Source organism: Neurospora crassa, linkage group I (assembly GCF_000182925.2).
Source record: "Neurospora crassa OR74A linkage group I, whole genome shotgun sequence".
Lineage (NCBI taxonomy): Eukaryota > Fungi > Ascomycota > Sordariomycetes > Sordariales > Sordariaceae > Neurospora > Neurospora crassa.
The window spans coordinates 4,292,606-4,320,559 of record NC_026501.1 but is presented as its reverse complement, the minus strand read 5'-3'; the positions used below and the strand labels follow the sequence as shown (position 1 = coordinate 4,320,559).

At 47.1% G+C, this 27,954-nt stretch overlaps 4 protein-coding genes across 5 annotated transcripts; 2 read left to right on the top strand and 2 right to left on the bottom strand.

Moving 5' to 3' along the window:
* The first annotated feature begins 7,542 nt into the window (after nt 1-7,542).
* Nucleotides 7,543-11,814, top strand: NCU09307 (hypothetical protein). Its single transcript, XM_958856.2, has one exon. The coding sequence runs from the start codon at nt 8,193-8,195 to the stop codon at nt 11,475-11,477; it is 3,285 nt and encodes a 1,094-aa protein (XP_963949.1). The 5' UTR covers nt 7,543-8,192; the 3' UTR covers nt 11,478-11,814.
* A 173-nt stretch (nt 11,815-11,987) lies between these two features.
* On the top strand, nt 11,988-14,257 carry NCU09308 (glycoprotease). The gene has a single exon (XM_958857.2). It carries the CDS (start codon nt 12,249-12,251, stop codon nt 14,070-14,072), a length of 1,824 nt encoding a protein of 607 aa, XP_963950.2. The 5' UTR covers nt 11,988-12,248; the 3' UTR covers nt 14,073-14,257.
* On the bottom strand, nt 14,225-15,928 carry pcb-5 (proteasome component PRE2). The gene is made up of 2 exons (XM_958858.2): nt 15,551-15,928; nt 14,225-15,341 (listed from the first exon to the last, which is right to left on the bottom strand). Exons 1-2 carry the CDS (start codon nt 15,683-15,685, stop codon nt 14,601-14,603), a joined length of 876 nt encoding a protein of 291 aa, XP_963951.1. The 5' UTR covers nt 15,686-15,928; the 3' UTR covers nt 14,225-14,600.
* A 212-nt stretch (nt 15,929-16,140) lies between these two features.
* Nucleotides 16,141-19,646, bottom strand: NCU09310. 2 transcript variants are annotated; one of them, XM_011394966.1, is made up of 3 exons: nt 18,346-19,646; nt 17,314-18,289; nt 16,196-17,210 (listed from the first exon to the last, which is right to left on the bottom strand). In XM_011394966.1, the coding sequence occupies exons 1-3, from the start codon at nt 19,047-19,049 to the stop codon at nt 17,160-17,162; spliced, it is 1,731 nt and encodes a 576-aa protein (XP_011393268.1). In that variant the 5' UTR covers nt 19,050-19,646; the 3' UTR covers nt 16,196-17,159. The 2 variants fall into 2 exon arrangements, with proteins under 2 accessions (XP_011393269.1, XP_011393268.1); XM_011394967.1 differs by having other exon boundaries at nt 16,141-18,289.
* Between the last annotated feature and the right edge of the window lie 8,308 nt (nt 19,647-27,954).

The following is a 27,954-nucleotide window of genomic DNA, read 5'->3' as shown; positions in this document are numbered from 1 at the left end:
GGATATATCCGGACTATCCTAGTATAATAATAGTCTTCTTCATAGTCGTAACCTTCCGAAGGTAAGGTTTTAAATTAACTTATATAATAAAATCGACCTAAAAGTTATTAAAATTTTAAAATATAATAGTTTTGGACTTATAGTCCGTATTAGCTACGTACGAATAAAGGAAATCGTTACTAAATAGAATATTTAGTTCTAATTTATTAATTACCTATACCCCTTTAGTAAATTTTATTAATATAGGGTTGCTATTTTTATCGAATCCTTTAAAGTAGATTTTAAAAGTAGCCTATTTAAAAATACGTACTAATTTTCCCCCTACCCCTTTTACTTTAATATTACGTACTTCAATAGTATACTCTAAAGTTTTAAGGAACTTCCTTCTAATAAGGGTTCTACCTATACCGGGGTCTATATATACTTCAATAGCGCCGCTATTTAGGCTTAATCTAATATTAACCCTTATATACGTATAGCTAGATATAGGACTATTATTAATATTAGTAGTAATTGTTATTATATATACTTCGCAAATCTTTATTAAGGCTATTATTTTAATAAGGGTTAGCGTAACGTAGGGTACTAAGCTTAACTCTTATCCTTTTAAACGACCCTCTACAATTATTTAATATTTTTTAAAATATTAGAATAATTTATTCCGCAATTCGTATCGCTTTTTATAATAGCTGTACGTCCGTTATTCGGGGGCTAAAAGTAATAGTATTCTAAATTTTTCTATTTTAACGGCTGCTAATAATTCGCAACGAATTTGGTATTATTTTTTATAATCCTTAGTTTTAAAATATTTAGAGTATTTACAATACTTCTTTACCAATTCCAATACGAAATACGCTCCTACTTCGTCTATAAAATTTAAGTCCGAATTTAAGTTACTACTGTCCGGACTTTCTTTTGCATAATAAGTACACTTATATACTTTCTTATTGTAAGCTAAATCGCAATCGCGATTCTAGCTAGTATTATTGCAAGAGGAGTAGCAATTTCGACTTCGATTACAGTTGCAATCTTAACTTCTATCGCGGTTGCAATTTTAACCTTAGTCGCGATAGCGGTTTTAACTCCGGTTGCGGTTGTAATTATAGTCTCGGTTTTAATTGCAATTATTAATAAAGCTAGTATAGGGTTAAGAATTGTATAATAATCGGTTAGAAGAATTTGCCCGACCTCTATTTCTATTTAGGTCTTACTTAATTGTAGCTAAAAGTATTATTCTTAAAGCCGAGATTAATTGTATATAGCTAGTTAGTATTTCTCCCTCCGTAGGGGCCCTTAAATATTATTTAATTTTAAAGTTTAAATTAAACTAAATTTATATTATTATACTATATTAATTTTTATTATCCTTAGTTAGGGTACCTATAGCCTTAGTATAGCGTATTTACTTTTAAATATAGTAAGTAATTATTCCCGGGTTATTGAAGATATTATAAAGGTAGAGTCTTCCTTTTATAAATTTAGTAATAATTATAGTAGAATTTAAAGAGAAACGGTCGATAAAGCGATTCAGTAACTTATATATCCCTTTCTCCTTCTAGTATAGTTTAATATAACTATTTACCTTTATAGTCTACCAAATCCGGGCTATTCCAGTTAAATAAGTATAAAATAAGTATGTAAATTACCTATTTATTTTACTTATTAGCTAATATTACTTTAATTCTATAATAAATAATAATATTTATTTTCGGAAGGTATAAACGTCGGTATATATAGTGTATTTACCGTCGTTAATAATATTTTAGTCTTTAAGGTCGTATTTATTAGGGTTGAAGCTTCTAATATCCTTTTATTTAACCTTCTTAAAATCTTTATAATTATTATTATTATAATTACGTCTGCGGTGCTTATTATCCGGGTCGTTATATTTTCCTTTACTTCCTTTTAGCGGGGAGTCTTCTCCGCTGCCGCTATAGCGGGGGTAGTAGTAGCGACTGCCTATATTGGGAGTGCGGGGATTTCCTCCTCCTCTACTACCTCCTACGTTGGATAGGGAGCTTAGGGGACCTCCTCCTCCTCCGCTGGAGTAAGGTAGATTATTATTACTATATATAATTTTAGCGTTACTTAATATTTATTCGGGCGGAATATTTTCGGAGATAACGATAAGTTTAGTAAGAGAGCTAGATAATAGAGTGTTTAGTATTTGAAATTAGTATAATATCTAAGCTTTAATAAGGGCTAGTACTAATATTCCTCTAAAGTTAAATTACTTTAAGGGAAATGGGTTTGCGATTAGGGGGGTAGATTAAATTCGAATTATATTAATAGCCGTACCGCGCGGTTCTAGCAGTATAGTAATTATCTTAGGTTTAATAATCTTATTAATATTTTAACTAAATTTGGTGAATAAAGTATATTTTCGAAAAGGGTTGGTGGGAGATAACGTCTTTCGAAGAGGGGCTTCTTCGGGTATATTTTCTATAGAAGTGTAGAAGGTTTAAGGCTTAGTAGTTACTTTATTTTTAATAATTATCTTAGCCCAATAATTATATATTGTAGTTTTAAAGGGGGTGTCGAAAATATTATTAGTTTTATAAGTAGTTATTCTAGCTAATAATAGTTTAAATGGGGTAGAAGGACTTTAATCCTTTTTCGGCTATATTCGGATAGGGCTAGGAGGAGTATACGGATTATTAAATAGCCCTTTTAGTACTTCTTTTTGAATTTCCTTTATTACCTCCGTACGAACGCTATTAATTTATTTAGTAATATTCTCTATAATAATCTTAGCTATTTCCTTCTATTAATTTACTAGTTTTTTAATAGTATTATTTAATATAACTTCGAAATACTTCTTCTAAATATCGGTTTACTTATTTAATACTATTTGAAAGTCGCTGTGAATTTTGTAATGCTATACGTTATTTATAGTTTTATTTTTTTTATTTAATTAGTTAATTATTTCCCTAATATTTTAAAACTATTTAATTAGTATATTGCTAATTTTAGATACTTGTCCCGCGAATAGAACCTCGATTCTCTTATAGTCCTTATTTAAAGAGTTTTGAATATTAACGGATTGTAGGGTGATTTAATTAAATAGAGTATTAATTTGTTTATCGAATTTAGTATTGAAATATTCAATTAATTCTTTATTATTACTAAATTTAGCCGGTTTCGCCGGGAGAGCCTTATTAGGGTTGCTACGAGGTAGACTTATAGTTTTCGATTCCTATTCTAATTTTAATTATAGCGCGGGGCCTTAATCTTTTACTATCTTATAGTAAAGACGGTTTATAAATAGGTATTATATTTTATAATAAGGGTTAATAATTAGAGGGGTATAGATTTAAGTTAATAAAGGTTTATTATAGGGTTCGGTAGCTATTATTATATAAAACTCATTATAGTTAGGATAGTAGAAATTAACTTTACTTTTAATATATTTAATATTGGTATTTATATTACGGATAAATTCGTTTTAAATATCTAACGTATTTATTAGATTATTATAATTATAACGCCGGGTTAATAGGTTAGAACCGATTTCGGAAGTAGGTAGAATATTTTGAGAGCCTAATATAGGGTTGTCGGATTTAATGAATATATTAAGTATAATTTCGGCTAAAGTATATTAAATAAGTATGAACTTAAGTATTTCCTTCGATGTAATAATAACTAATATAAAGGGTATAGAAAGTACGTAATTAGGAATTAGATAGGAGGGATAAATATTATTGCGTACCTAAGTTCGGTAGTAGGGGAAACCTTTAGTATTTAGAAGTTTTATAACTATTGGGATTTAGGTAGTAATATATAATTACCTAAATTCGCTATATAGAGTGGAGTAGAATAAATAATTAATTTCGTAATTACTTAAATTCGTTACGTCGTTAGGGATTCTTTATAGTTACCTAAATTCGTTATAAAGAGGAAGGGGGGTTGGATTGCGTTATTTAAATAAATAAAACGCTTTCCTTGAATCGGAATAGTAGTTATATAGTCGCAAAAGTACCTAAGTTTATTTTACATACCTTTAAATACTTCCTATCTTCGTTAAAAGAGAGAAGCGATCTTCTATCATCAATGCAACGTTACTTAATACCTTCTTAAATAAGGCCGGTCGGCGATAGGGATAGTGTGGTTGTTGGTTCAGGTTAAGTAATTAAAAGTTGCAGCTACTATTTAATACCGTTGAGAGGGTATTTGAACGTGGTGATAATAATATGTGTCTGATTGAATATGTATAAGATGATGCTCTAAAAAGAATCTCGAGTAGGAAGTTTGCGTATAGTCGAATAACTTAAGGCACGCAAGCCTTATCTAATCTACAGGACCCACATATGTGGGTGGGCTCCCGTGGGAGCGGTTCATTCAATTGAATGAACCCGATCGACTGGGCTGCGCCATCCAGTCAGGTGATCTAACATGTAATAACGCCAGCGATACTATTCCGGTATTAATTACGAATATTATCTAGTTGTAAATATTACTTTAAAGCCTATTAGTCTTTAGTAGGATTACTATAGGTATATTAAAGTTAAAATTAATAATCGATTAATTAATTATTATTCTAAATACTATTAATATGTTTAATAGCGTCGGTTAGGGGCTTTAGTAAAAATCTATATTACTACCGCCTAAGCTAGTTAAACCTATAAATATTCTACTTCTATATAATAAAGTAAAGTTAATAGTAGTAGTAGGAGTAGTAAGATTAGTTAAAGTATTATTGGCGAGGGTACTAGTATTAATGCTAGCGGCCGCCTTTTTAGCTATTATATCCTTCTTTAGCTTCTAAGTTTTAGGCGCCTTCTTAGGGTAATAAATCTAATAAATATTAACCTTCTTATTAATATAATAACTATAGGAGACGTACTTCTAGGTAGGGTAAATCTTCTTGTTGTAGTTAGTATAGTCGATTCTTTTACTGTTATCCTTCTTCTTATTAGCCGAGCTACTATTATTATTATTATTCTTATTGGTATTATTATTATTGCTAGCCGACCTCTAAATATTAATATTAATACTAGTATAGGACTTAATATTATTAATATTACTAAATTTCGATAAGAAGGTATTGATATCTAATTCTTTAATTTTTAAGGCGGCTACCTAGTATTTAGTATTAATAGAGTAGGCGGTTTTTATAATATTATAAAGAAAAGTAACTTCGAAATTATTATCGATCGTAAACTTCGTATCCTTAATATACTTACGTAGTAAAGTATAATAAATAAGGAAAAAAGTTATAGTATTAAAATTAGTACGCTTAATAGCTAAGTATTCGGTGAAAATTTCACTATAAGCCTCGTTAGTAACACAGGCGATACATAATTAAATGAAATCATACGTAACCTTAGGGTCTCTACCGGTTTTATCCTAGCTATTAATATTTAAAATAGTAGTAATATTAGTATTCTTAAAGGTAGAAAGTAGAATCTTATTAGTTATAATATATTTAGTCTATTAGATATTATACTTTTCGGGCTCAATCGCTTTATCGGGCTTTGGGATTATCTCGAAGATATAGTTAACGAACTGGAAGTAATTGAGTTCAGTTATAAATTCCTATTACTAATTGGCGATATTCTAATCGCTGAGGAGGGGAATTAATAACGAACTAGTAATCGTCGTAGGTATAGGAGGGTTCGATATGTTGAGAAAAAGAAAAGAATTGGTAGTTGCTAAACTAGCCGTTAATTAATTTAATAATAGAATCGCTTAATTCGATAATAAATAAACCGATAATTAGTTCGATAGAAGAATCGATAACTAATTCAATAGGGTCGCTATACAATAAGTATTAGCGAGAATCTTCATATAGCGAGGCTGGCTTGTGGGCGAATGGGCGAATTGTTAAATCGATAAAGGTCGCATTACTTCTTTTAACCTAGTACTATAACGCTTTATTGAAATTGAAGCCGACGATACGCTTTGAGGATGCGCTCGTCAAATGCAATTACAGGGAAGGTTAGAGAGGGCTTATAACTTGTGAGACCATCGAGATCAAGCGGTTGGATACGATTGATTGAGTACTATAGAGGAGAAAGAGGGAGACTGGCAAAGTCTGGAAGGTTAGATATGGTGCGGTCTGGGCAGGGCACAGAGTGGGGTCTGGGCCCAGTGAATGCTGTACTCAGTGAATGCCAGAGACCCACCAACATGTACACGTACTCGGGTCTAGTTGTTGAGGATACTTGCTGTGGTGACGACCAACCTGGCATACGAATCTCCACTTAGAATCTACGTCTTGATACTCTAAGCTCGACCCAATATTCACCAAAAGATCAGAGGTTCGTCTGATGAATTTCTAGATGTTTCCTCCTCGTCGTTGAAGATGACGTCTGAAGCAGGGGAAATACCTTGGCAGCTTGGCGAAAAAGCTTGGTCTAGCGCCATCATGCTTGGCAATCTTGGCAGGCCCCAAGTCAATGATGGGTTTCAAGATGTTGTACACTATGGTAGATGTTGGAGGGTGACCGCTTGTTGCTCACTCTGTGTGTGACCAACGGTGCAGCGAACCAAGGGATTTCGTGGTTTCATCCAACCCAGCTCTCCAAAGTACCAACCCAACAACACCGGAGCTTTGAACAGAGAATGACACTTTCCATGGATAATTCTTTTCACTATCTAACGGTCCGAACCGTATTGATAGAAGGGGCACTTGATAGTAATCTCCTCTCCTAAGCCGCGATGCCAAAGATGCTACCTCTTGAGGTTTTTTGGTTGCGAAAACAGAGACAGCCACCCCTCAAAGAAAATGAGCGTGATATCCGATGGGTACACAGACAACGAACCTGTAAAGCCCCCGAAAGGATGAGGGTCTGAAGCCACCTGCAACCGCAAACAGCGACTACAGTATTCAAAAGAAAGATAACGTGCGACCTCACTTGTTAGGTAGCAAGATATTACCGTCACTACCTAGATATATGTAAAGTTGCTAGGCTCGACCTTCAGCGTAACAACATGTCACGATATGGGATAGCAGTCACAAGTAGATTGATTTACAGAGACCCGCAACCTCAACATATCATTCCGTCTGTGCCTTGGGCGTACTGCGTTGTACGTGGTGATAACAAGCCAAAGGACGGACGGGAAGTTCCCACACTTTGAAGGTTGGGGTTCTGGACTGTCAATAACGTAGTCAATCCAAGTGTCAAACGCGGTATCGCGTCTCTGAGTGATATTCTAGCGTGTTTCAGCGATGGTCGATAGGTAGTTTATAGTGTAATGAATGACAAGATGGGGTTGGAAAATGGACTTGCTGGTCTGGAATCATTGGGTGGCTGGAGGTGCTTGATGATGATTGGGGAGGAAGTGGAAAGGAAGTGGACATGTTCTCTCTTCTTCCCGCCGCCAAGAATCCCAGGCGGACACAGGCGGTGGCTTGGCTTGAGCTCCACACAATCTGACCAATGAGAGGCAGACCGTACAACAGACAGATGCCAAGAGCTGCCAGGGCCATCAGCTTCCAGCCAATCCATCACCAGCAGAACAACATGGCGGCGCTTATTCCAGACCACATCGTTCCTCGGCTGCGCCAAACCTTCTCCACGACGGCGCTTTGCTCAACGACGAGACGCAGTTTTAGATGAGACGGCCGGCCACTCACGCGTCCGGTGGTGCATGCCCTGTAACAATTGGCACGATGGACGAAATGACTGGAATCCGCTATGACCAAAGACATGGCCTCTCTTTTTCGTGACTGGGCCGCCCTCCTCCTCCTCCTTCTTCTTTCTCTTTTGCTTCGGGTTGTTGCTATTATCAAAGTGTGTGTTGTGTGTATGTACGTGTGTTCGCGGGTTCGACAGTATTTTCTTGTTACGGTTCTACCTCAGCCACGGGATGGAGAGGGAACCCATTCTTTACTTGTTCTAGTCTTTCATCCGAATCATTCTGTCCACTCCCCCTTCGTTAATTCAGTCCGATCTCGAATTTTATTCAGACAGTATCTGGCAGGTCTTGTGAATAGGTAGTCACACCTCCTATTGTTTTATCTTTTGGCCCACCCAACTTGTCCACCCGCAGACTACATGGCTCACTCACTCGTCTCACACCTTTGGGACCGAGAAAGTGTTTTTGTCTTTTGATGACAGGACACGACTCCAACTTGATCTCCCCTTCAACAACTCGCTTGCTGGCCATCCGAGTCTACCGCGAGCTTCCCGATCATTCACACTCTTTTTGATGAGTCGAACGACTTACGCAACACCACATTATTCACGATGGCTGTCAACGTGAACGATCCGATGGCGCATCCGGGCCCCTCATTTCACCCTACAGTCGACAATAGAAAGGAGGAATGGGAGGACTGGTTTGACGATGAGCCATTCACACCGATTCGAGAGGAGGAGGAGAATGAGCTTCCTTCCCTTACCCCAACCTTCAACAGCCCCTACAACACCAATAATACCAACTATACGACAAAACCATCAACACAACGTACATCGTTCTCGACGGCTCGCCATTCCATGCAGAGAATCAGGCGTGTAAAGTCACATCAGAGGCAAAAGGCACAGAATGCCAAGGCTGGCATCAGGTTAATTACAGACATGACAAAACTGAGGCAGCATCAATCACAACAGCAGCTAGCCAACCACGAAGCGTTAAACAAAGGAAAGGGGCTCGACGGGAGTGGAAAGTTCGCGGACGCGGCTGCCTTGAATGCACTTGAAGGAATGGCTTCAGACGAATCTATCGGCACGTTTGCTTGGCTAAGGAAGAAGAAGAGCAGCAGCCCAGCTTCAGCCACTCCGATTGAGAGAAGGATGGATAGGCTAGCGGTAGATACGCCTACTGTGGCCGAGCTTTCACCAAGTGTTGGCGGCATCATGATCGGATTCGCCATGCCATCAGATTCAAACGTCGTCATCAGTCCACAAACTGCCGTCGTTGCTACACCGGTCGACTTGGACAGATACTTCTCTCCGCCTCCCACAGCAAAACAGCCCATTTCAGTCTGGTCACCAGACACTCCGGATTCCCAATTTACCATCAACTCGTACAGGACAGCAGGCCCCAGTGCCGGCACCGTGCCAGCTGTGCCTGCGGTTCCCAACAAGTATAGAGATACCGGGGCAACAGAATTCTATTTCAGCGACAATGAAGATGAGCTACTCACTCCAATGGGATATGGAAAACCAAGCCCGCCAAGGGTTACTACCACGGCCTACTTCAGCGACGATGATGACGACATGGCCACTCCGGTCACTCTGTTTGAAGAGGATGGAAGTCCATTGGCGGTGCGACAGAGGTCTCTCACCAAAGCAAAGAGTCCCGTATCTGCGACATTAACCGCACGGTCACAACAAGGTTGGTGGGATCAGATTACTTCGCCATTCACGCAAAGTCCGGTAATGTCAAGAACCCCTGTTAGCAGCATTCAAGAGGAGGACGACAAACAGGACTGGTGGAAGATAGGCAACAATGGTTCTTTGTCTCCCAACAACAATACCCTTGGTCAAGGGTCCTCGGGAATTGCCGTGGAAGCAAGTCGGCCACCCAGGATTGTTATTCAGGATGTCTCGCAAGTTGAGGCTTCTTCCTCTTCTTACAACCCCTTCGCGACATCATCAACAGCGACAGCATCCTCCTTACCACCAGCAGCAGCAGCGATGCCAACAACAGTACCAATGGTTTCGCAGCCACAATCCCATGCCGAGAAGGCACGCATATTGATTGAGGAGAACGAATCGACTCCAGCTGAATTGCCTCCTCCGTACTCGCCCCCAAAGAGGAACCAAAACGTTCGAAATGCCCAGAATGTCGAGAACGTCCGATACCGAGCCGTGTTTCCTTCCAACCATCCGCTAAACTCCATGTACCCACCTTCCCCAGGTCCAGTGTCTCCAGGTCTCGCGCAGACGATGACCTCACAAGGCGCGATCGATTTGCCCTACGTCCCTGCCAGGCCGCCTCCCGTCAGACCTGCGTTTCATCACGGAGACTTCCCAAACAGGCCACCCGGTTCCTTCGTCCCTGTTACTCAAAGGCTGAAGGTCGAGCAAAAACGGCGCCGTAACGAGAAGGAGGAAGCTGTGGCGCGCAAGATCGGTGGAATGTGGAGAGGACGTGGCTGTATTCCAGAAAACGGCTGCTTTGGCCGGGCCGGCCGAGAAGGCAGGAAGCGTAGGCGGTGGTGTTTGGCCGTCTTCGTCGTCACTCTCGTGTTGATAGCGCTCGCTGTGGCGCTCGGGGTTGTCTTGTCGCGTCCCAAGGCTGGCAAGCCTGCCCCTTATTCGCCTTGGCTTAACCTCACGGATTACCCGCCGATGCCGACGGGCATTTCCACGGTTATTGGCACTGATTCTGTCACTGATACCTCATGTGCTCAGGACCCGCGCTTTTGGAGTTGTGCACTGCCCAGAGATCAAACTGCACAGGCGGAACCCTTTGCTGCCGATCAGCCCAGCTTCATTATCCAGATCCAATTCGACAACAGCACACAACAAGCGTGGAATGTCACGGGCCAGGCAATCCCCACGCCTATTCCCACTCAAGATGCTGAAGCAGCTGCTTCGCCGTCCCAGACTGGGAGCAACAGAAGCTCCGTTACTAATGGTACCGAAGCAAGCAAGACGAGGGGGCAGCGTCCACAATCGGGCGGCGAGCCAATGGGCTTTATTTCTGTCGTTAAGAGCCTTTTGCGTCGTCAAACTCAGCAAGCCCCGAGCCTTGGGTTCATTCCGCGCCCATCCCCGCCCGAGTTTCAAGATATCTACTTTTTGGGAAACACGACCGACGGCATCGTGTCACAGAACAAGGCTGGAGAGCCGACTCCGTTTTACATCAGTATTCTACGAACTCTCGATGATTCTGTTGGGCCCAATGCCCTCGCTCGTCGTGACGAAGACTCCGATTCTGCCTCCAATCAGCTGAACGAGCGGCAATCCAAGAGCGGCGGCGTCGATCTTTCCTTCATCCCGCCTGTCCTGAATCCCGACGGAACCGGCGCTCCGGCCGTCCTCATGCCCTTCCCTACTCAACAGCCTCTCCGCCTCTTCGATCGCGGCTTACCGACCGAGCACTTCGGTTTCTACACCTACTACAACAAGAGCGTTTACCTCACCGGCGACGCCTCGTCAGACCGCGTCGGCGGCTCCACTGCCTTTGACTCCAAAGCCATCATCACCTGGCTCTCGGCGCGATACAAGGTGGAAATCTGGACGCGGCAGGTCAACGCCACCCGTCTGCTGGGGTCGCAATCCAACGGTGGAGCTGCAAGCAACAACAGCACACGTCCGGGGACTTTCCCATACCCCATCACAGTCACGCTGGATACCCATGGTGGAATTCCAGGAAAGAAGTTTGCGTTTAGTCGTGGGGTCGGAGCGGGCGGCAAGATTTTGATGAATGACACCAAGTTTATCCTGAACAACATGAACCAGACAGGTGATTGGGTCAACCCCGGCGCGACGTTTAATCCGAGCTTTGGAGGGATGGATGGAGGTACCGGAGGGTGTCAGTGCAGATATTCCAACTGGGTGAAGCTGAATGCAGGAGATGCTTGATCTCATATGGGATACAGACCTGGTGGATGAGCTTCGAGCTACAAATGCATGGCGGGCGCAGGGGGGTCAAAATCATTGCTTTTAAGGTTTATTGTTTTCTCTCGCTTTTTTTTCCCTCGAGTTTTCATCAGAGACCACGTCTCTATACCAGAACCGTTGAACATAGATATTTGTATGGGAGATAGGAGAAGTCACTCGGACACAAGATACCACAGAATCGTTCAGGCAAATTATTAGTTAACAGACAACAACCGACGCATGTCAGATGTAAATTGAGTTATGTACAAACAACTTAGTGAACATTCCAAGCCAGAAGGCAAAATGCGCACTGGCTGACTGGCAATTTTGATGTTTTGATGTAAGAGCTAGTGAAAAGGGGAAGGAGCGTCCACCCCCTGATCCTGACAGCTGGACAGCGGCCGTTGTCAGCTGCCAATGAGTGCCCTAGCTTTTGTTTCTCAACTGAACAACACCATAAACCCATCAGGTTGAAGTTACTCCATCGTCAAACACATCCTGCGGTCTTGAAGCGGATGAACGCTTGCGGCCGGGAAGTGACCTTTTTCTACACCGGGTAGTATCTCATGGGATCTTGACTCGAGACTTCCGACTTGGAGGTTAGGCGAGCGCGGTTTGACTCTCAGGTGAGCACCATCGCCGCTCCTCAGCCGAAAGCCCGATTTGGCAAGTGTCGCATGGTGGATGCTCACCCACTGCCTACCTACCTATTCAATTTATCGAATAGAGAACACTCGATAGAAAAAAGTTGACATGAGGCAACTACGGCTTTTCCACGGTTCTGGAGTTCGAGCATGGACAGTAAGAGGAAGGCTCGGGACGAGTCGAGTTCGACAAGAGCTACCACAGCAGCCATGGTGTATAAGACGAGCATCTTCCCTCAAAGCCATGAGCACATCTCATGAGCCAACATCAACACCAACGTTAACTCAAGCATCAACACCGGAATCAACATCCAACATGCACATCGCCAATTTCAACAAGATTCGGAGCGTTCCGGCTGAGCCACGGCACAAGCAGGAACAGAACAGACTTCTTGGACATGTCACGCAGTTCAAGCGCCACAGAGAACTCCTTACCTTGGCCATCGAGACATCCTGCGATGACACGTGCGTTGCCCTCCTTCAGAGCTACGAGAGCACCGTGAGGACCGAGACACCTGAAATGGTGGCCCGTCTACTCTTCAACAAGAAAATCACGTCAGACCAGCGCCAGTTTGGCGGCGTCCACCCGGCTGTTGCCGTCGAGTGGCACCAACGCCATCTCGCAACCCTGGTCGAAGAGGCCATCCGGTCTCTTCCCGAAGGCAAAACGCCGGCCTACAAGAACACCAGACTGCCGTACCGGGCCCCGGACCTCATCGCCGTCACCCGTGGCCCCGGCATGCCGACCAGTCTGGCGACCGGCATGGAAGTAGCCAAGGGTCTCGCTCTGGCCTGGGGCATCCCGATCGTGGGAGTTCACCACATGCAAGCACACGCTCTCACGCCGCAGCTCGTCGAAGCTCTCGACCGCCCCCCTGCTCCCAGCGTCGCATCATCACCATGGGAAGAACGCCAACAGGTCGATGCCGAAGTAAAAACAGCCTCAAGACAGCAGGAAGAGGCTCAGCACCCCAACCTCGATTACCCCTACCTCAACCTGCTCGTCTCTGGTGGCCACACCCAACTAGTCTACTCAGCCTCCCTGACGTCGCATCTCATCCTGTGTACGACCGATAACATCGCCCTGGGCGACATGCTCGACAAAGCCGCGCGCAAGATTCTTCCGCCCTCGATGTTGAACTCGGGTCAAAATGTCATGTACGCCGCTGCGCTAGAGCGCTTTGCTTTCCCCCGCTTCCCCGCTGGCGCCGACGAGAGGGAGTACAACTTCAAGTACACCCCCCCAGCCACGCGGGCCGCCGAGATCGAACAGCACAAATCGCCGTACGGCTGGCACCTCTCGCCGCCTCTGTACGCCTCTAGGAAGATGGAGTACAACTTCACCGGACTCGGATCCCAAGCGCAGCGGATTGCCGAATCTCTGGACATTTCTTCTTCGTATGAGAATCACACGGAACACATCCTCTCGCTGGAGAACTCTCCCAAGTCCGGGTCCGACTTGGCGCCCTCACCCGACTCTTCCACCACTATTCTCTCCCCCGCCCTCAAAGAGGAAGACCACCAGATTGAGCAGCGCCGCTACCTAGCTCGCGCGACGATGCAGCTAGCCTTTGAGCACCTCGCCTCGCGCATTGTCATGGTGCTCCAGCAGCAGGCCAAGACGTCGTGCGAGCAGCAAAAGGTCAAGACGCTCGTGGTATCGGGTGGCGTGGCGAGCAACCAGTTTCTGAGGCACGTTCTCCGTCGCGTGTTGGAGGTGCGTGGATTCGGACACATTCGGATTATGGCTCCGCCTGTAAACCTGTGTACGGACAACGCGGCCATGATTGCGTGGACGGGGTCGGAGATGTACAGGGCGGGTTGGGTGAGCAAATTGGATATGTTGCCAATTAAGAAGTGGAGCATGAGTTCGACCGGCGAGCAGGGCGGGATCCTGGGAACGGAAGAGAAACCTTTTTATGTGAGGCGTTGAGCCGCGGCCGTACGGGCAGGATTAACTGGGAGTATCGCGACTGCTAGGTTGAGAAAGAACACATGATGTGTGCATGGGTGATGGGTGTTTGGGGCGCTAGTGTACTTTGCCATCTCTTGTGTATTAACAGTTCATCTGTATGAAAGCAGCAGTCAGAAGCGTAAAATGTATTATTATTATTATTGATATGGATACAGCTCGGTGGAAAGGGGCTATCAAGCGTGCTTTCTAGACTTGGGACGTCAGGGCTTTGATTGCTTCTGATCGATCACCCTTCTTGTACAATGTTTTCACATACGTATAAAGTAGGCATACGGCCTGGTCGAGCTGATTCATTCCAATGTCGCATTGGCTGTAAGAATCTAGAATGCTATGGGGACCCATTCGTTGCTCATATCGTTTCTTCATCATGTGTATGTAGTATGCTGCTGGCCAAGTGCCCCTGCCTCACTGACATCCGTCCATTCAGTCCAGGGCAGTCAAGCCACAATCACTACTTTCTGTCCCTCTTTCAGTCCTCTTCCTCTTTTAAACGCGGGTCGAATCATCCTCATTGAAGTCGCTGGTGACGTTGCTAAACTCGCCCTTCTCCAGCTTGGTCCTCCAGAAGATGGGGTTTGTGTCGTTGAAGCCGTGCTTCTCCCATCCCGACTCCTTGACGTGGTACAAGTTGATGAAGCCACCAGAGTAAGCATCACGATGTGTAGCGGCCAAAATGCTCCTGCTGCCCAGTTCGAGCGCCTCCTCCACCGTCAGGTCGTATCTATACTCGGCATCCAGGACGCCATAGGCAAAAGTCTGACCAGACCCAACGCAGAACAGGTTACCCGCCAGCCGGGTGCCGTCCGAATCGATGTAGTAAAGCGCAGGTCCTTCCTCCTTGGTGACGCCGGCGCACATGGTGCCCATGGACAGGCCCATGCCCTTGTACTGGTACACCAGGTTGGCCAGGATCTTGGAGGCCGCCGCGACGCTGATGCGGCGCTTGTGCCGCAATTCGTGAAGTCGGCACTGCATGCCCAGCCACGCCAGCCAGTACTGGCAGTCGGCGGCGCCGCCCGCCATGGTGCCCAACAAGTCGCTGTTGATCTCGATCACCTTCTTGACTGTTTGCGAGGCGATCCAGTTGCCGGCGGTTGCGCGAGAGTCCGTCGCCACAATGATACCGCCCTGGAACCGGAAGGCGAGTGTGGTCGTGCCGTGGGCGATCTTGATGGGGCACGAAGGGTTGGCGCGGTCGTCGGTTGCGGCGCGGAGCCAGGAGGAGGGCTGTTGTGGGTAAACAAGTTAGCCTATTGTCATATCATCATCATCATCATCATCGTTACTGTTGTCGTCGTCGTTGTGGCTCGTTCATCGACGGGGTCTAGCTAGCTAGCTAGCTAGGATGGGGCAAGCAGGGAGAGAGATGAGGTCGGAGGGGTACTGAGGGAGATGTACTGAGGAGGGGGAGATCAGGCAGACAAGGAAAGACGAACATGAGCTACTGGAGGCATGGCAAACTTGAGAGACAGAGGAGGCTGGGTTTCGCAAAGATCTTGCTGTTCCTCTTCCGAGAAGAGCTCATTCTGCTGGTAAGCCGGACGGCTGTACCTTGCGACAAGCGCATCCATGATGGTCGACTAAGTTGTTTGAAGGGACGAGGATTCGATGTTCGGTATGCGGTTCGGCAGTTCCCAAAGACGGTTCGGGAAGCTATAGATTGTTGCGAGGGGGAGAGACGTTCGGCGGGAGGACGACGGAAGTTGGACAACTGGTTGAGATGATGGTGGTGACGATGTTGAGGTTCGAATGGGCTGTCAGTGGAGGCGTTCGTTCACTGTTGTTAGCCTGGCAAGGTAGCAGCTATGGCGGCGTCAGCGGCAGTGGGTAGCAAGTGAAAGGCGGGCAGTTTGGAGCTCCCTACACGCAGGTGCCCACCAACCAGGCAGCTCCCACGCACGCGTTCACCAGCTTCCAGGTTGGGCGGCGCCGCCAGCTGGCAGCATATCAGGGAGGTATCTTTGTACTTTCTTGGCGGCATCGAATGTCGTTTTGGATGGTATGGTATCGATGTACCTCTAATATCAGCATTTCATAATGAACTACTAGCGAGCCAGGTTACACACCGATGGGACTGCAGTTCGGAATATGCTAGGTTCTGACTGAGCATCTTTGTTAACCACTATGCACAGGATGTACAGTGGCGTTTTCAATTACTATGAGCCACATGTATAACCCTCACTTTCGACCAAGTACCGGTCATAAGAATGCCTCCACCATTTTTTTGCGCCGCCGTGACATGGATAGGAGTATGAATGTTAACATGAGCTGATTTGTAAGATAGGACCAGACACACTCTTTTTTTTTCCTTTTGGTTTCTCCGTCCAACGCCATGGAAATGCATCCGGCGCTCGAACGCCACCCTCAAGTCCTGAGAGCTGAATTCCTAACCATATCGACTTCACTTTTCCGCCTGAGGGCAAGGCGTACTATCCAAGGGTCAAAGAGCAAATGCCGTTGTTCTCCCCTCTGCAGATTTTTGTCTTCCCCCAACACCAGAGCAAAGCCAAGTAAGAATTCCAAAAGCCTGCGGTATAAGCCTCCTCAACCCGTTACCGGAAACCCGAAACCAAGCCGAACCAAGCCTATACGTCAGACATGAAGCAAGACACAACTTGAAAAATGGTATTGATTGTTTGACGATCGATGTGACGAAGACCTAGTGCACCCCTCCCTGCGCCAGGCTCTCCCCCTGCCAACCCTGAACCGGGTGGTTTTGAAAAACAAAATGGTAGGAAGGAGGAATAAAAGAAAAAAGAAAAAAAAAAAAAAAAACCCAAGTACCATTAATGTAACCCTATAACACCATGGCAATGCATGCTTTCGCGTTGTCGTGATCAATGCAACCGGAAGGCCCCTCAAAGACCTTCCGGGGTATATCTGCGGTTGTTGCCGCTTCGAGATAATAATGTAGGCAGGTCGTCGTGGTGGTCGTTGTTGCGGATCCACTTTTGCGTGCCATGCTCTGGCATCAGATGCGATGTTTGGATAGTAGCCCATCGAGCGGAATTATTTTGTGTGATTGTTCTTCAAATTGAAAAAACTTCAGCCGAGTCGAAATCGTTGTGTGTTCAAGTTATTCGCCGTGGCCTCCTTCTGAAAAATGGATTGGTTAATAAGAGTTGTCTAGCCAAGTGGTAGATTATCTCTTCCACCCAACGTTCCAGATAACGTGGACTATGTCCCGGGCCGTATTTACCGTATCAATGACCCGGCCTAAAAGGCCTTCACTGTTGGAGTCTTCGCCTTGTTCATATGGCATGAACATGCCCGACTCGGTTCTCCTCATGCCAGCTGGTTCTTTCAAAAGACTGGCAGACGAAGTTGAACGACGGAGCCCGCCAATCGAGCCTTCCGTGGATTTCGCAGAGGACCAATTTGACGTCGGTTCGTCGTCTTCATCGTCCTCGTCATCGCTGTCAACGAAAAATCTGCCGGACTTCTTGGCCGGACGTAACGTCTCCTGAGACGAAGAAGGGGACAATACTGTTCCCCTAAACACACCAGTGCTGTGCTTCATGGCCGATTCCGCTGGTTCAGGGGTGTCCTCCCGATACTTGAGCGTGGTGGAGGGCAGCATGGCAATTGTCCTGCTCTCTCCACCGCTGTGGCTGTGACTTTTTGACCTTTTTAATATAGGTCTCAGCTTCTTCCCCTTGGTCCGCTTCATCATGATTGCGTCGTCATCCGAATCGCTGTTATAGTTGATTTCGGGCTCGACGTCGTCTTCATCGTCGTCTCCTTTGATTTCCACAGCAATGCACTGTGCTACCTGCTCGTTGAAGTGAATATGCTTCCGTTCACCACTCGGAGACACGAGACCGGAAGACACGGCTGTCGCGAACAAACTATTGTCATTACTGAGACCGCGAGACGAGAATGGGAAGGTAACAAAATCGGTGTTGGCCCGGTCTAGACCAGGTCGTCGACTAGTCTTCTTCAGGCATCCTTTCTGTTGTGCTTGTACAGCTGCCGCCGCCTGTTTGACGAGCGAGGACGCGGACAGAGATCTCTGAAGCATGAGCTCCGACATACTCCTCTTCTTGAGAATGGGCTTTTTCGCGAACGAGTTGGTCTTGGACATCCTTGTGCTGTCGTTACTCGAGGTGTTGGAGTGTATCGAAGGGCCAGTCTGCAAGGGTCCGTATAGCCATGTGACATCGCAATCTTTCAACCTGTGAAATCATCAGTTACCCAGAACATGGCGGCGCAAACCAGCAGCAGAACATACCAGTTCAACGTCTCTGGAGAAACTGTGCCGAGGTTGTTCTTAGACTTCATCCATGTCCTCCAAGAGGCATTCTCTAGCCGAGCCGAGTTGGCATAATCTCCCCTTCTAGCAACAATATGCTTCCAAGATGACCAGATGTCCTCCTCGCGCCAATTGTGCGAGAGGTAGTCCACATGTCTAGAAGGCTGTATCTTGATCGCTATATCGTCCTCAGCCCTATCGTAAACAAGCTCCGGAGACTCGGGTCGGGAGGTGGGAGTGGACGTATCATTTCCAGACGGCGAGGAAGTGTATGACTGATCCGTTCGCGGACTGGGTGGGGGTCCCGAATGCTCCACATGGTTGAAATAACCCACATCCTCCTCATAACGCGACAGGCGGCCCCCAAAGCCTCGCCTCGAGATCGCGGCTTCTAGAACATCTTCGTCGTCGCTGTCCGAAGTAAGAGAAGGGTTCGTGACAGGCGTGGAGGAATCCGACAGCTCGGACGACTCAAGGTGAATGCCCCGAGGGGAAGAAGGCGCCGAGGACGGGGCCGAGTGATCGAAGGCCTTTGACGAGTGGTGATAGATGTCGCTGAGCCTGGAGGTTGATGCCGATGTATGGAAACCCGAGCGTTTTGTGTTGAACTTGGGCTGCGACTGAGATCGACGCAAGGGCGACCCGAAAAATGTATCGTCGTCAGACGTGATGACGACGGCCATGGCTGAAAATTCTGAAAAGCCTAGTGACCTGCAAGCCACCTTCTCAATCCTTCTCCAACGTGCGACCAGAAAAGTCCGTCATAAGGACCCCGTGGACAGGAGGTGAGGCGAAGCGATGTCGGATTTCGGCGCAAAATTTGGGTTGTCGTCGCTTTGGTCTTTGGTCTCGTAGCGAGTCTCGCGAACAAAGAGGGCCAGTAGTGGGTGCAAGAATAGCGCCGTCAATCAAGATGGGACATGGGCATGTCGCGAAAAGACAGGGCAAGGCTGGCACAGGCGACAGGCTGCTAAGGTAATGATGGGCTAGCGTAGTCCCAAGGGCAAGAAAAAAAAAGACAAACAAGAGAGGCTCAAGCAGTGAGCGCACCGGGTTCGGAAAAGCCAGAGAGGGAGGAGTTTGCGTAAGGGAGGTGGTGGACGGAGAGAGAAGTTCCTTTGAAAGGGTGTGCAGGTGTATGGTGACCGGTCCACCGGAGTGTAAAGGGAAGTTGGGTGTAGTAGTTAAGTGAAAAGGCACTAAAAGAAAAGCGGGTGTGGGTACCAAGAAATGCCCGTGGTCGTCCGTGGTGGGCAGGCCCTGGTCCGGCCGCCCCTGTCCACAGTGTACGGCAGAACCTGAGAACGTGGGATAGTTGTCGTGGGTCGGTGGGCGGACAGTGGGAGGGGCTCGTCGCTGCTTGGTCGACGGGGGGGCGTGTGTTGCTCGGCGGCTGTTGGGGCCCAGGTACCATTCACTCATTAGAGGTACCTATCCTCCAGCGAGCGGGCAAGTACCTAGTGTACACCTAGGCTACACTTCACCTCACGGGTCTGGCAACCAAGGTCGCGCTGAGGTTGCCAGAGCATGGGGGTTCCGCCGCCGACGTCGAGGGTGGCATGTCTGCTTTATACCACAGACTGCTTGTCATCAGGTCGCTGCAAACATACATACCTACGCGGCCGGTCGCACAACTCGGCCATACGGTGGTAACCAAGTGAATGGGAGCATGGCAGAGCTACAGGCTGTCGATGGGCAATCAACACCTGTTATTGACGACGAGATGTTATACAGACCGGGCTTTAGGTGCTCGACCTACCGTATATTGTTCTTACAGATGCCCACCTCTGCAATGTAGGATGTGGTCCGTACAGTGAGTGACCGCAGAGCCAGGCAGCTACATCCTACATGGCATTTTTTGACATCCAATGAATGTGGAAGGCGTCCAGAGTCTGGACGATCACTCCTCTCGACAACTGCAGACTTATATGTGGGTCAGAGGTCACGATGGGCTAACCGCAGTGTACTATGTAAGGTGATGGTCCAAAGCATGATCATACAGTTCGCAAACAGCCATAGTATACCTACAAGCTCATTTCCAGCCTTGTCTACCTTTACTTTTCGAGAAGTATGCAAGAGCATTAAATGACTGGCGGTTGTTGAGTGCTGGTCACCGTAGTAAATCAACCTCACCTTACGGTACTAACAATCTGGGGAAAAGAAATGGAATTACATACCTACCCTAGGTACAATTCCCAACAAGCACTGGGGTACAGCGGCCAAAAAGCCTGCCAGAGTCGCTCGGCGATTCGCGATTGGGGGACGACGTCCAAATGAGGAGCAGGGATTTCAGGGTAGGAAGCGAGCTACGCAGGCAAAGGAAAAAAAAAAAAAAAAAAAAAAAAAAAAAAAAAAAAAAAAACTCGTCCTCAATGCTGCTCTATTCCGTGTGCTGCCGAACGTCGAGAGAAGCAAGACAACGGCACCTGAGGCGGTCTGGAAGTGCCCGTGCATCCAAAGGAACAAGCCCAAGCAAGCGTGAACTCGAGAAGGGGCAAGGCGAGTCCAAAATCTGATGAAGCAATTTCCGGCACCAGGTGATGAGTGAGTTTCGAGAGTCGGGACTGAGAATCCGTTAACGTTGAAGCGTGGAAGCCCTGCCGCAATGTCAGACGGCCTGATGGAGAAGGGCATTTTGAAGTTTTCTGGGAGATAACGCGGACACGGCGGACATTGACGAGGACCGTCTTTCGTGACTTTGGTGACTTGGGTGAGCTTCGGGGCCACCTACGAATAACGGAGGCTCGCGGTTGGCCCGCTTCACCACGTTGAAGCTGAAGTGTTCTGGATGGTCCGGATGGAATGGGATGAGGTGGACAGGGGACAATCAAGGCACGCCTGGCCCATGTGACCTTCTCGACTGCTCTGCCTGGTCAAACGGCTGTTTCTCTTTAGTCACATTAGTCACAAAGACGGGAGTTTGTTGTCCGGCGCCAGGCGTTCAATCCCAGCATTGGTTTCATGCTTTCATTCATTAACTCGGTCCTCGGTCCCTTAAATTGCATTGCGCCTGTGCGGGTTCCATGCTTTTCTTTGCTCAATTCAGTCGTCCGCGGGTTTGGGGGGTTCAACCAAGGGCAATTTGTGATGCCACCCTCCGTCAACTTGTCAAGGCCCTTGGGTCACCTCTTTGCTCACCGGTCACAAAGTTCCGGCTACACCGAAGTAGAAACTCCAGGTAGGTTGAACATGTTAACTTTCAAAGACGACAGCCTCGATCTCGACTTATTCCGGAGCGCCGTACCTTGCGACCCCCGCACCAGCACAGACGGGACGAAAATCGGGCGGATAAGTCGAGCAAAGAGCACCCTCGTGCCTGTAAACTTGTGAAATTGTTCAAAGTCCCCGGCCGTTACGTCGCACGGCAACCCCCGCGCTTCGGACCGTCATGGGGGTGCACAGTGGTACTCGAGAACGGTCGTTTTGGTCATCAGGGCCATCCAGAAGAAAATTTCAACCTCAACCTTGGATGGCACTCAGTCGACCGACAGTGTCTCATTGGTCGCCCCTCGTCGCTACCTACACTCTCGAGTCACCCCAGATGAAGTTTGATTCTTCAAGCACAGGGCAGATTCTCCACCTGTGATGTACCGGTACCGGGAGTCTAGAAGGAAGGAGCTACTCTAGGTACTGGACACTGGTAAGGTACACCAGGTACTTGCCATCCATGATCTTCCAGAGGCCCACGGCGAGGGAGCCAGGGAACAACAGCCCGGCCTCGCTTGGACAAGTTCGGCCTTTCCCACTTCGACACTTCTTCGCCCATCTGCACATCCCTCCCTTCCAGAAAACCGAGAACGACCGAGACCCCCAAGACGACATCGATGCAAGCAACTCGGCAATTTAGCATTTTCATACACTGCCTGCGGTCTGTCCCTTGAGCTGATGCAAGCAACTCGGCAATTTAGCATTTTCATACACTGCCTGCGGTCTGTCCCTTGAGGTTGGCACATGATATGGAAACACCTGCCGACGGAACGGCATGTTCATATTCAAACATGCTCGACCAAAATCTACCTGCGTTGCTCCGACTTCTCCCGGCGTCAAGAAAGGATTTCCCTCGGCCAGATGGTAGCGTTTGGATATGGATCATGGTCATCATGGCTTCGCCCGGCGAACTCGTCAAACATCCAGTGCCGTTGCCGAACAGAAGAAGAGCGAAAAACTGCACGTTTGATCGATAATTCTGTCCATGTTTCCGCGCTGCCCTATCACGTAAGTAACAAGTGTGACAAAAAAAAGGGCTTATTGTTCTCGAACCAGGCTTCTTCTAGAGCACCCCGACCTCTGAAAGGGGCTGACATGCATTAAGCCCTTCAAGATGCACATTTGGAAGTACATGCCCAATCTACCCCGCTTTTGACAACTGAAACCCGCCCCAAGTATACGAAAGGAGATCTGGAGATGCTCGTGACCTGTTAATTAGATAGTTAGACTACCTACTTGGTTGTACCGGCAGTTAGCAAGCAACAAGCAGCGCTCGCAACTCACGACAAGTGATTTGCAGTGGTTTGGCACCCTCACCCCGGCAGAATCGGATAATCCGTGAGCCCATGCCCGTCAAACCAGCGTATGGGCTTGGGTTGCCAAAGAGGAAACCATGGTGTTGAGCCTGGGGATTCGTCGTCACGGGAGCAAATTTCTTGACCTGTTAAGGCGGTTACCCCGGACTTTGATCCCCAGAAACTCCACCGCCACCCCATTTCATTCTTCCATGCAGTGTCTGTGGTGTACCACGGGGCGTTAAATTGCGGAATGTGTGGAGCGATCCACGAGCTGGGTCCGAGAAACCAGTTGAAACCGATCGGCTATATACACAGCCTTCCAGGATACATAGATTTGCATAGATTCTGCTCTATGCTGTAATCGGCATCATTATCCATCAACATGTTTTTCGGGTGAGCGGGTATGGTGATCCCTCGGTTTTTATGCAGTACTTATGCTCGCTATCGGTTGAAGGGCGGAGGTAAAGACAAGATGAGGTGATGACGACGTCGGCAGCACTTTCTTGGCTTTCATCAACCCAAGCTGGCCGACAGTAGTTGTCGGCATTAAAGCAGAGTTGAAAACAAATAGAAAGCCACCTCCCCACCCTCCCCAACAGGTACCTTAACATAACAGCAATTAGCATACGCGCTCAGATTGGCAGCCCAGGAGATGTAAAGGAGGTATCAAGTTGAAAGTTCGAGGCTCGCTCAAAAAGCTTCTCCAAAGCCTGCAAGCGCCAACCACACTGTGTCTTGAACACGCAAGCCTATCAGGAGTTGATCACCCAGATATCATAAACTTACTTTCTATGGGACCAGCACCGGACCTCAAGGCGAGAACAAATGCCCGGAAACGAGAAATGAGGATTGTTCCGGTATGAAGGGACCAGAATTGTTACCGTGAAGGGTATCTATTTCTTCAGGTCAGGAACGGCATGGCTTCACAACCCCAAGAGATACAGGAGCACATATCAACTGGCTACGGAAGCGCAATTGCTACTGCCCGACAGAGAAGGTAGGCATCAACCGTACACTTGCGTTACACAAGAAAGTAACATGGATCCTAATCGCAGTACACGCATAGGTTAATGAAGTAGATGCTGGTAGGTGAACCCCACCTGTTCCAACTGGACAGCCCCAAGTGGAATTGAGATAAGTACTTAGTCCTATATCAAGGGCCACTGATAAACGGAATGAAGGGCAAAGAATAGCGATCCAAAACTGCTGACTGCTATTCATATAGGGATTGCTCTACCGATCAACGACCAAACAAAGCGGCAGAGCAGCACAATGTCGTCAGAGGGTAAATCGAAATCTCGAATGCCAAGATTAAACCCCAGTGGCCGGATATAGCAAACTTTATACCTACCTCTGCATATATTTAGAATCTCACGGGTTCAGTGATAAATCCAAAAATTGCTAAACATATGGAGTAAGTAAAACGGCCATGGGCAAGGTGGTTGGTCGCTCGGACGAACTGAGCCGAACCGATGGTCGAACGAACATGGAATGACAGCATGGGGAACCGAACCGGCAAGTCGGGACTTCTGACATCACCCTATTTACCGTGCTTGGTTGAGGGCCTGAGGACGAAAGACTTCGGTATGAGGTGACGGGTAAAGGTTTGGAGCCTTCCTTTGCCTTAGTTCTACGCCTGCAATAATAATATATTTCAGGATCTTCTCAATGTCATCATCGACGGGTCCTTCCATCTTTCTTTTCTTCTGGGTAGGTTTGACCCGCAGGTGAGGAAGTACATACCTACAACTCCAGAAGGTATTCATCCGCTCATCTTTGATCGAATTAAATGATAACTGCGGCTCTTGCCAATATCCACCGTCAACAAGTTCTTATCCTCATGTTCTACCAGCTACGGGTTTAATGTACGGAGGAACTGATAACGAGTCGTGCAATATTCTAACACCATCTCTGCCGTTTGTACAGGAGCTCCTCATAATTGGAAGAAGAAACCGTGCAGTCATCTAACCAATGAAATGCTTCATCCTTTGAAGCTGAATTCCAAGGCATTGAAACGCTGACCGATGGACTCGACTCATGGTCACCATTTGAGTGTTGACTTGCCGTACTCGGTCTCAGCTAGAGCGTTTGGATGCCGGTGATTGGCCAATCATCCTCCACCCAACTTTAGAGATACTTAGGTCCGATAAGACTTCATAAACGCGCCATCTACTCAAAAAGCCGCTCATTGTTCCCCATCCCGGAAGAGGATTCGGTGATCATCAGCGGGACGGAAGCGGTACACACGGAAGCGAAGGGACATTGACAGATGAGATCGGAATGGAAGGGTACCGCGAAGGAGTACCTCTTCTAGAGTCTAGACCCCTTGTTCCCCTATCGGTTCCTTTGTTGTCCTTCTGGAACATCGTCAAGCAACAGGAAACCCGGTTGTCTCGAATTTTATCTTTCCCTGCCCTATCTTGCTTTGCTTTCACCGTTTCTTTCCCCGCCCCGTGTAGTCAACAATGTCTAACCAGTCTTTCAAGACATTCATGACGACTTCGATAGCTCCCGCCCGTCCCTTATCACCGCACTTGGGCCGTCACCCGGCCACCGAGTTGGTATTCCTTTGCATACAACGTCCCCTAGTTCCTTGCCATCACATACATGGTCCTTTTACTAGTATTGCTGCATGTAATGTGATATGTGATACTTTTTCTCCGTACCCTCCACAAAATACTGTGCACACCATACACTGTTCAGAAGATTTTGTGTAAATGTGCAGTGCACTATCAGATAACTGAGTTCAACGAGCACAAAGACATGCGGGTATGCGAACTCGGCCCGCGGATGTGATTATCCTTGGGTATTGATACTACCACACCCTGCCATCAACCACGATGTGCCTGCCTCATTGACCATTGACTGCATTTCCGGGGAGTCTCGTTGCATCAGTTCCTACCCTCATATACTGCCCTAGTTGGGGTGAACATCATTCGAGCCGAATTTGACAGCCTGAGGAGAGGGAGATTCTCTCCGGCCCTATTTTACAGTTTGTGTAGTCAGTAATCCTCCCTCCTCTTCCCTTGACTTTCAATTTCACTCGCGCACATATCCTCTTCTAGCCTTCTTTCCGCGTCTCCATTGGTCGGTAAGTTTTGGGGGACCGCCTATTCTCCAGGGATTTCCGCAAGGATCTTTGCAGCATCAAGGGCATCACGAATAACCTGTTAATTAACGAGGTAAGTTCGCGATAAGGACTGACGAGAGACTGACGAACGTTGGCTTTTGAGAACACCCTTTGACCACACATTATTGTCCCATAAAGAATGTCATCTCCTTTTCCTTGATAATCAACTGAAAACATTGACTAGCCGGCTAGTCACAGACATGTGGACGTTGAAGAACTATAGCTTCCGCATAACCCATGTATAGAGAACTGTTCGTGACACCAAGCACCGCACACCTTGTTGATTCCAGGACTACCAACAGTAGCAGGTATGCAAGTCGTCAAGACATAAGCAGTCAGTTACGCGGCAAGACACTGATTGACCCTTACCGGTAATGTGTATCGACAGATTCATCAATTCCCATTACACCAACACAACATGGATTTTCCGACGTCCCACGGAACACAACAACACCATTACATACCTACCTAGAAGATAATACAACTGCACTAAAAAGACACATGCGCACACGCCGAGGTGCACTGACGAAACGCCATGCGTTGACCGAGACATGCAAGCAATCTAAATCTCTACCACCACACCACCACCCGCTCATCTATATAGAGGTGTCCGTCCATCTATCTATCGACTACTATGGTACCAAGGAAGCTCGAACTTTTTCGCTGATAACACCCAATGATGGTTCCCCTTCTTGATCAATCGATATGTCCACTATCCGATCTTGACTTGCTCCAGCTTCATATGTGGTGATGGCATGTTTCTTCCAGCCCACCCTCGGGCCGATGCGTGCAATACAAAGATAGTGGCAGGTAGATGCCAGCCAAGAGATACCTACTTCGACGGCACATGAGCTCACCCGCCGGTTCGGACGTGTGTTTAATCCAATTGATGCACACAGGATCTCAATCAAAAGGGCCAAGCACTTGAGGCTCGCGGTGGAACCCAGTGTCTTGTGGACCTTGCATATCGCTAGACTTTGCGAAAACATGACGACTACATACTTAGGGAAGGAACATGGCAAACGAATTGGATCACGTATGCCACGTATCGGCATCGAAGCACTGGGTGTCGAGAATTGTAATGAGCGTTCGTGAGTCTATTTGTACTGCAGAAGCATCCAGGGTATCATTCCCTAGCGCGGACGTAGCCATCCAAAGTGCAATAACCGAAGAGGACCGTTGAGTGCTATCGCAAGCATCACTTCCAGTTCACACCACCTGTTGGCCAATGCTCGCCGGTTTCCGTCGTCTGCACTTGCCAACTCTCTGCAATGGGAAGAGGTTGAGATCGGCAAAGACGGGAGACTTAACCAGAATTCAACACAGTTCAAAATCTTGAAGGCTTCCTGGAGAGAAACGGAAAGTGCTAAGGACAAGGCAGCTCCTCCGGCTGTGCAGGATCAGTGTAATTCAGAACCTCTGGCTTCCACTTGAGAAGCTGTGGAAGCTACCTCTACTTAGTTGCAGGTAAAGTACAGGGCTTCAACTTTTAGGCCAGTGTCGCTTTTAAGTGGTTCCTTCCATGGCATGTCCTTCTGGACATCACCACCATCCCACACCCACTCAACAAAGAAAAAAAAAAAAGAAGAAAAAGAAAAAAAAGAAAAAAAAAAAGAAAAGGAAAATACACTCTCCCATCCCCTTCTTTGCCCCGAGCAATCATGAAGCAGGAAGGTTCAATGGCTAACAGTGCTGCATCGCTACCTCTATGGATAAGAAAGTTCAAGTACCGGAATGGATGAAATGGGAAGGGGGAAAGCCAGACCGCCAAGCGACGCCGTTTGACTTCGTGGCATGGCCAAATAGGCTCGCTAGGTACCTGAGTCGGAAATAAAGCCAACACTAAACTAAAACCTAGACGTAGATCCCCGACGGTCATGCAGAAGCAGATAAAAGAAGACGAGAAGCAGGGTTTCAATATGGAGATTGAATGTTTCACCGTTACCGGAGCGG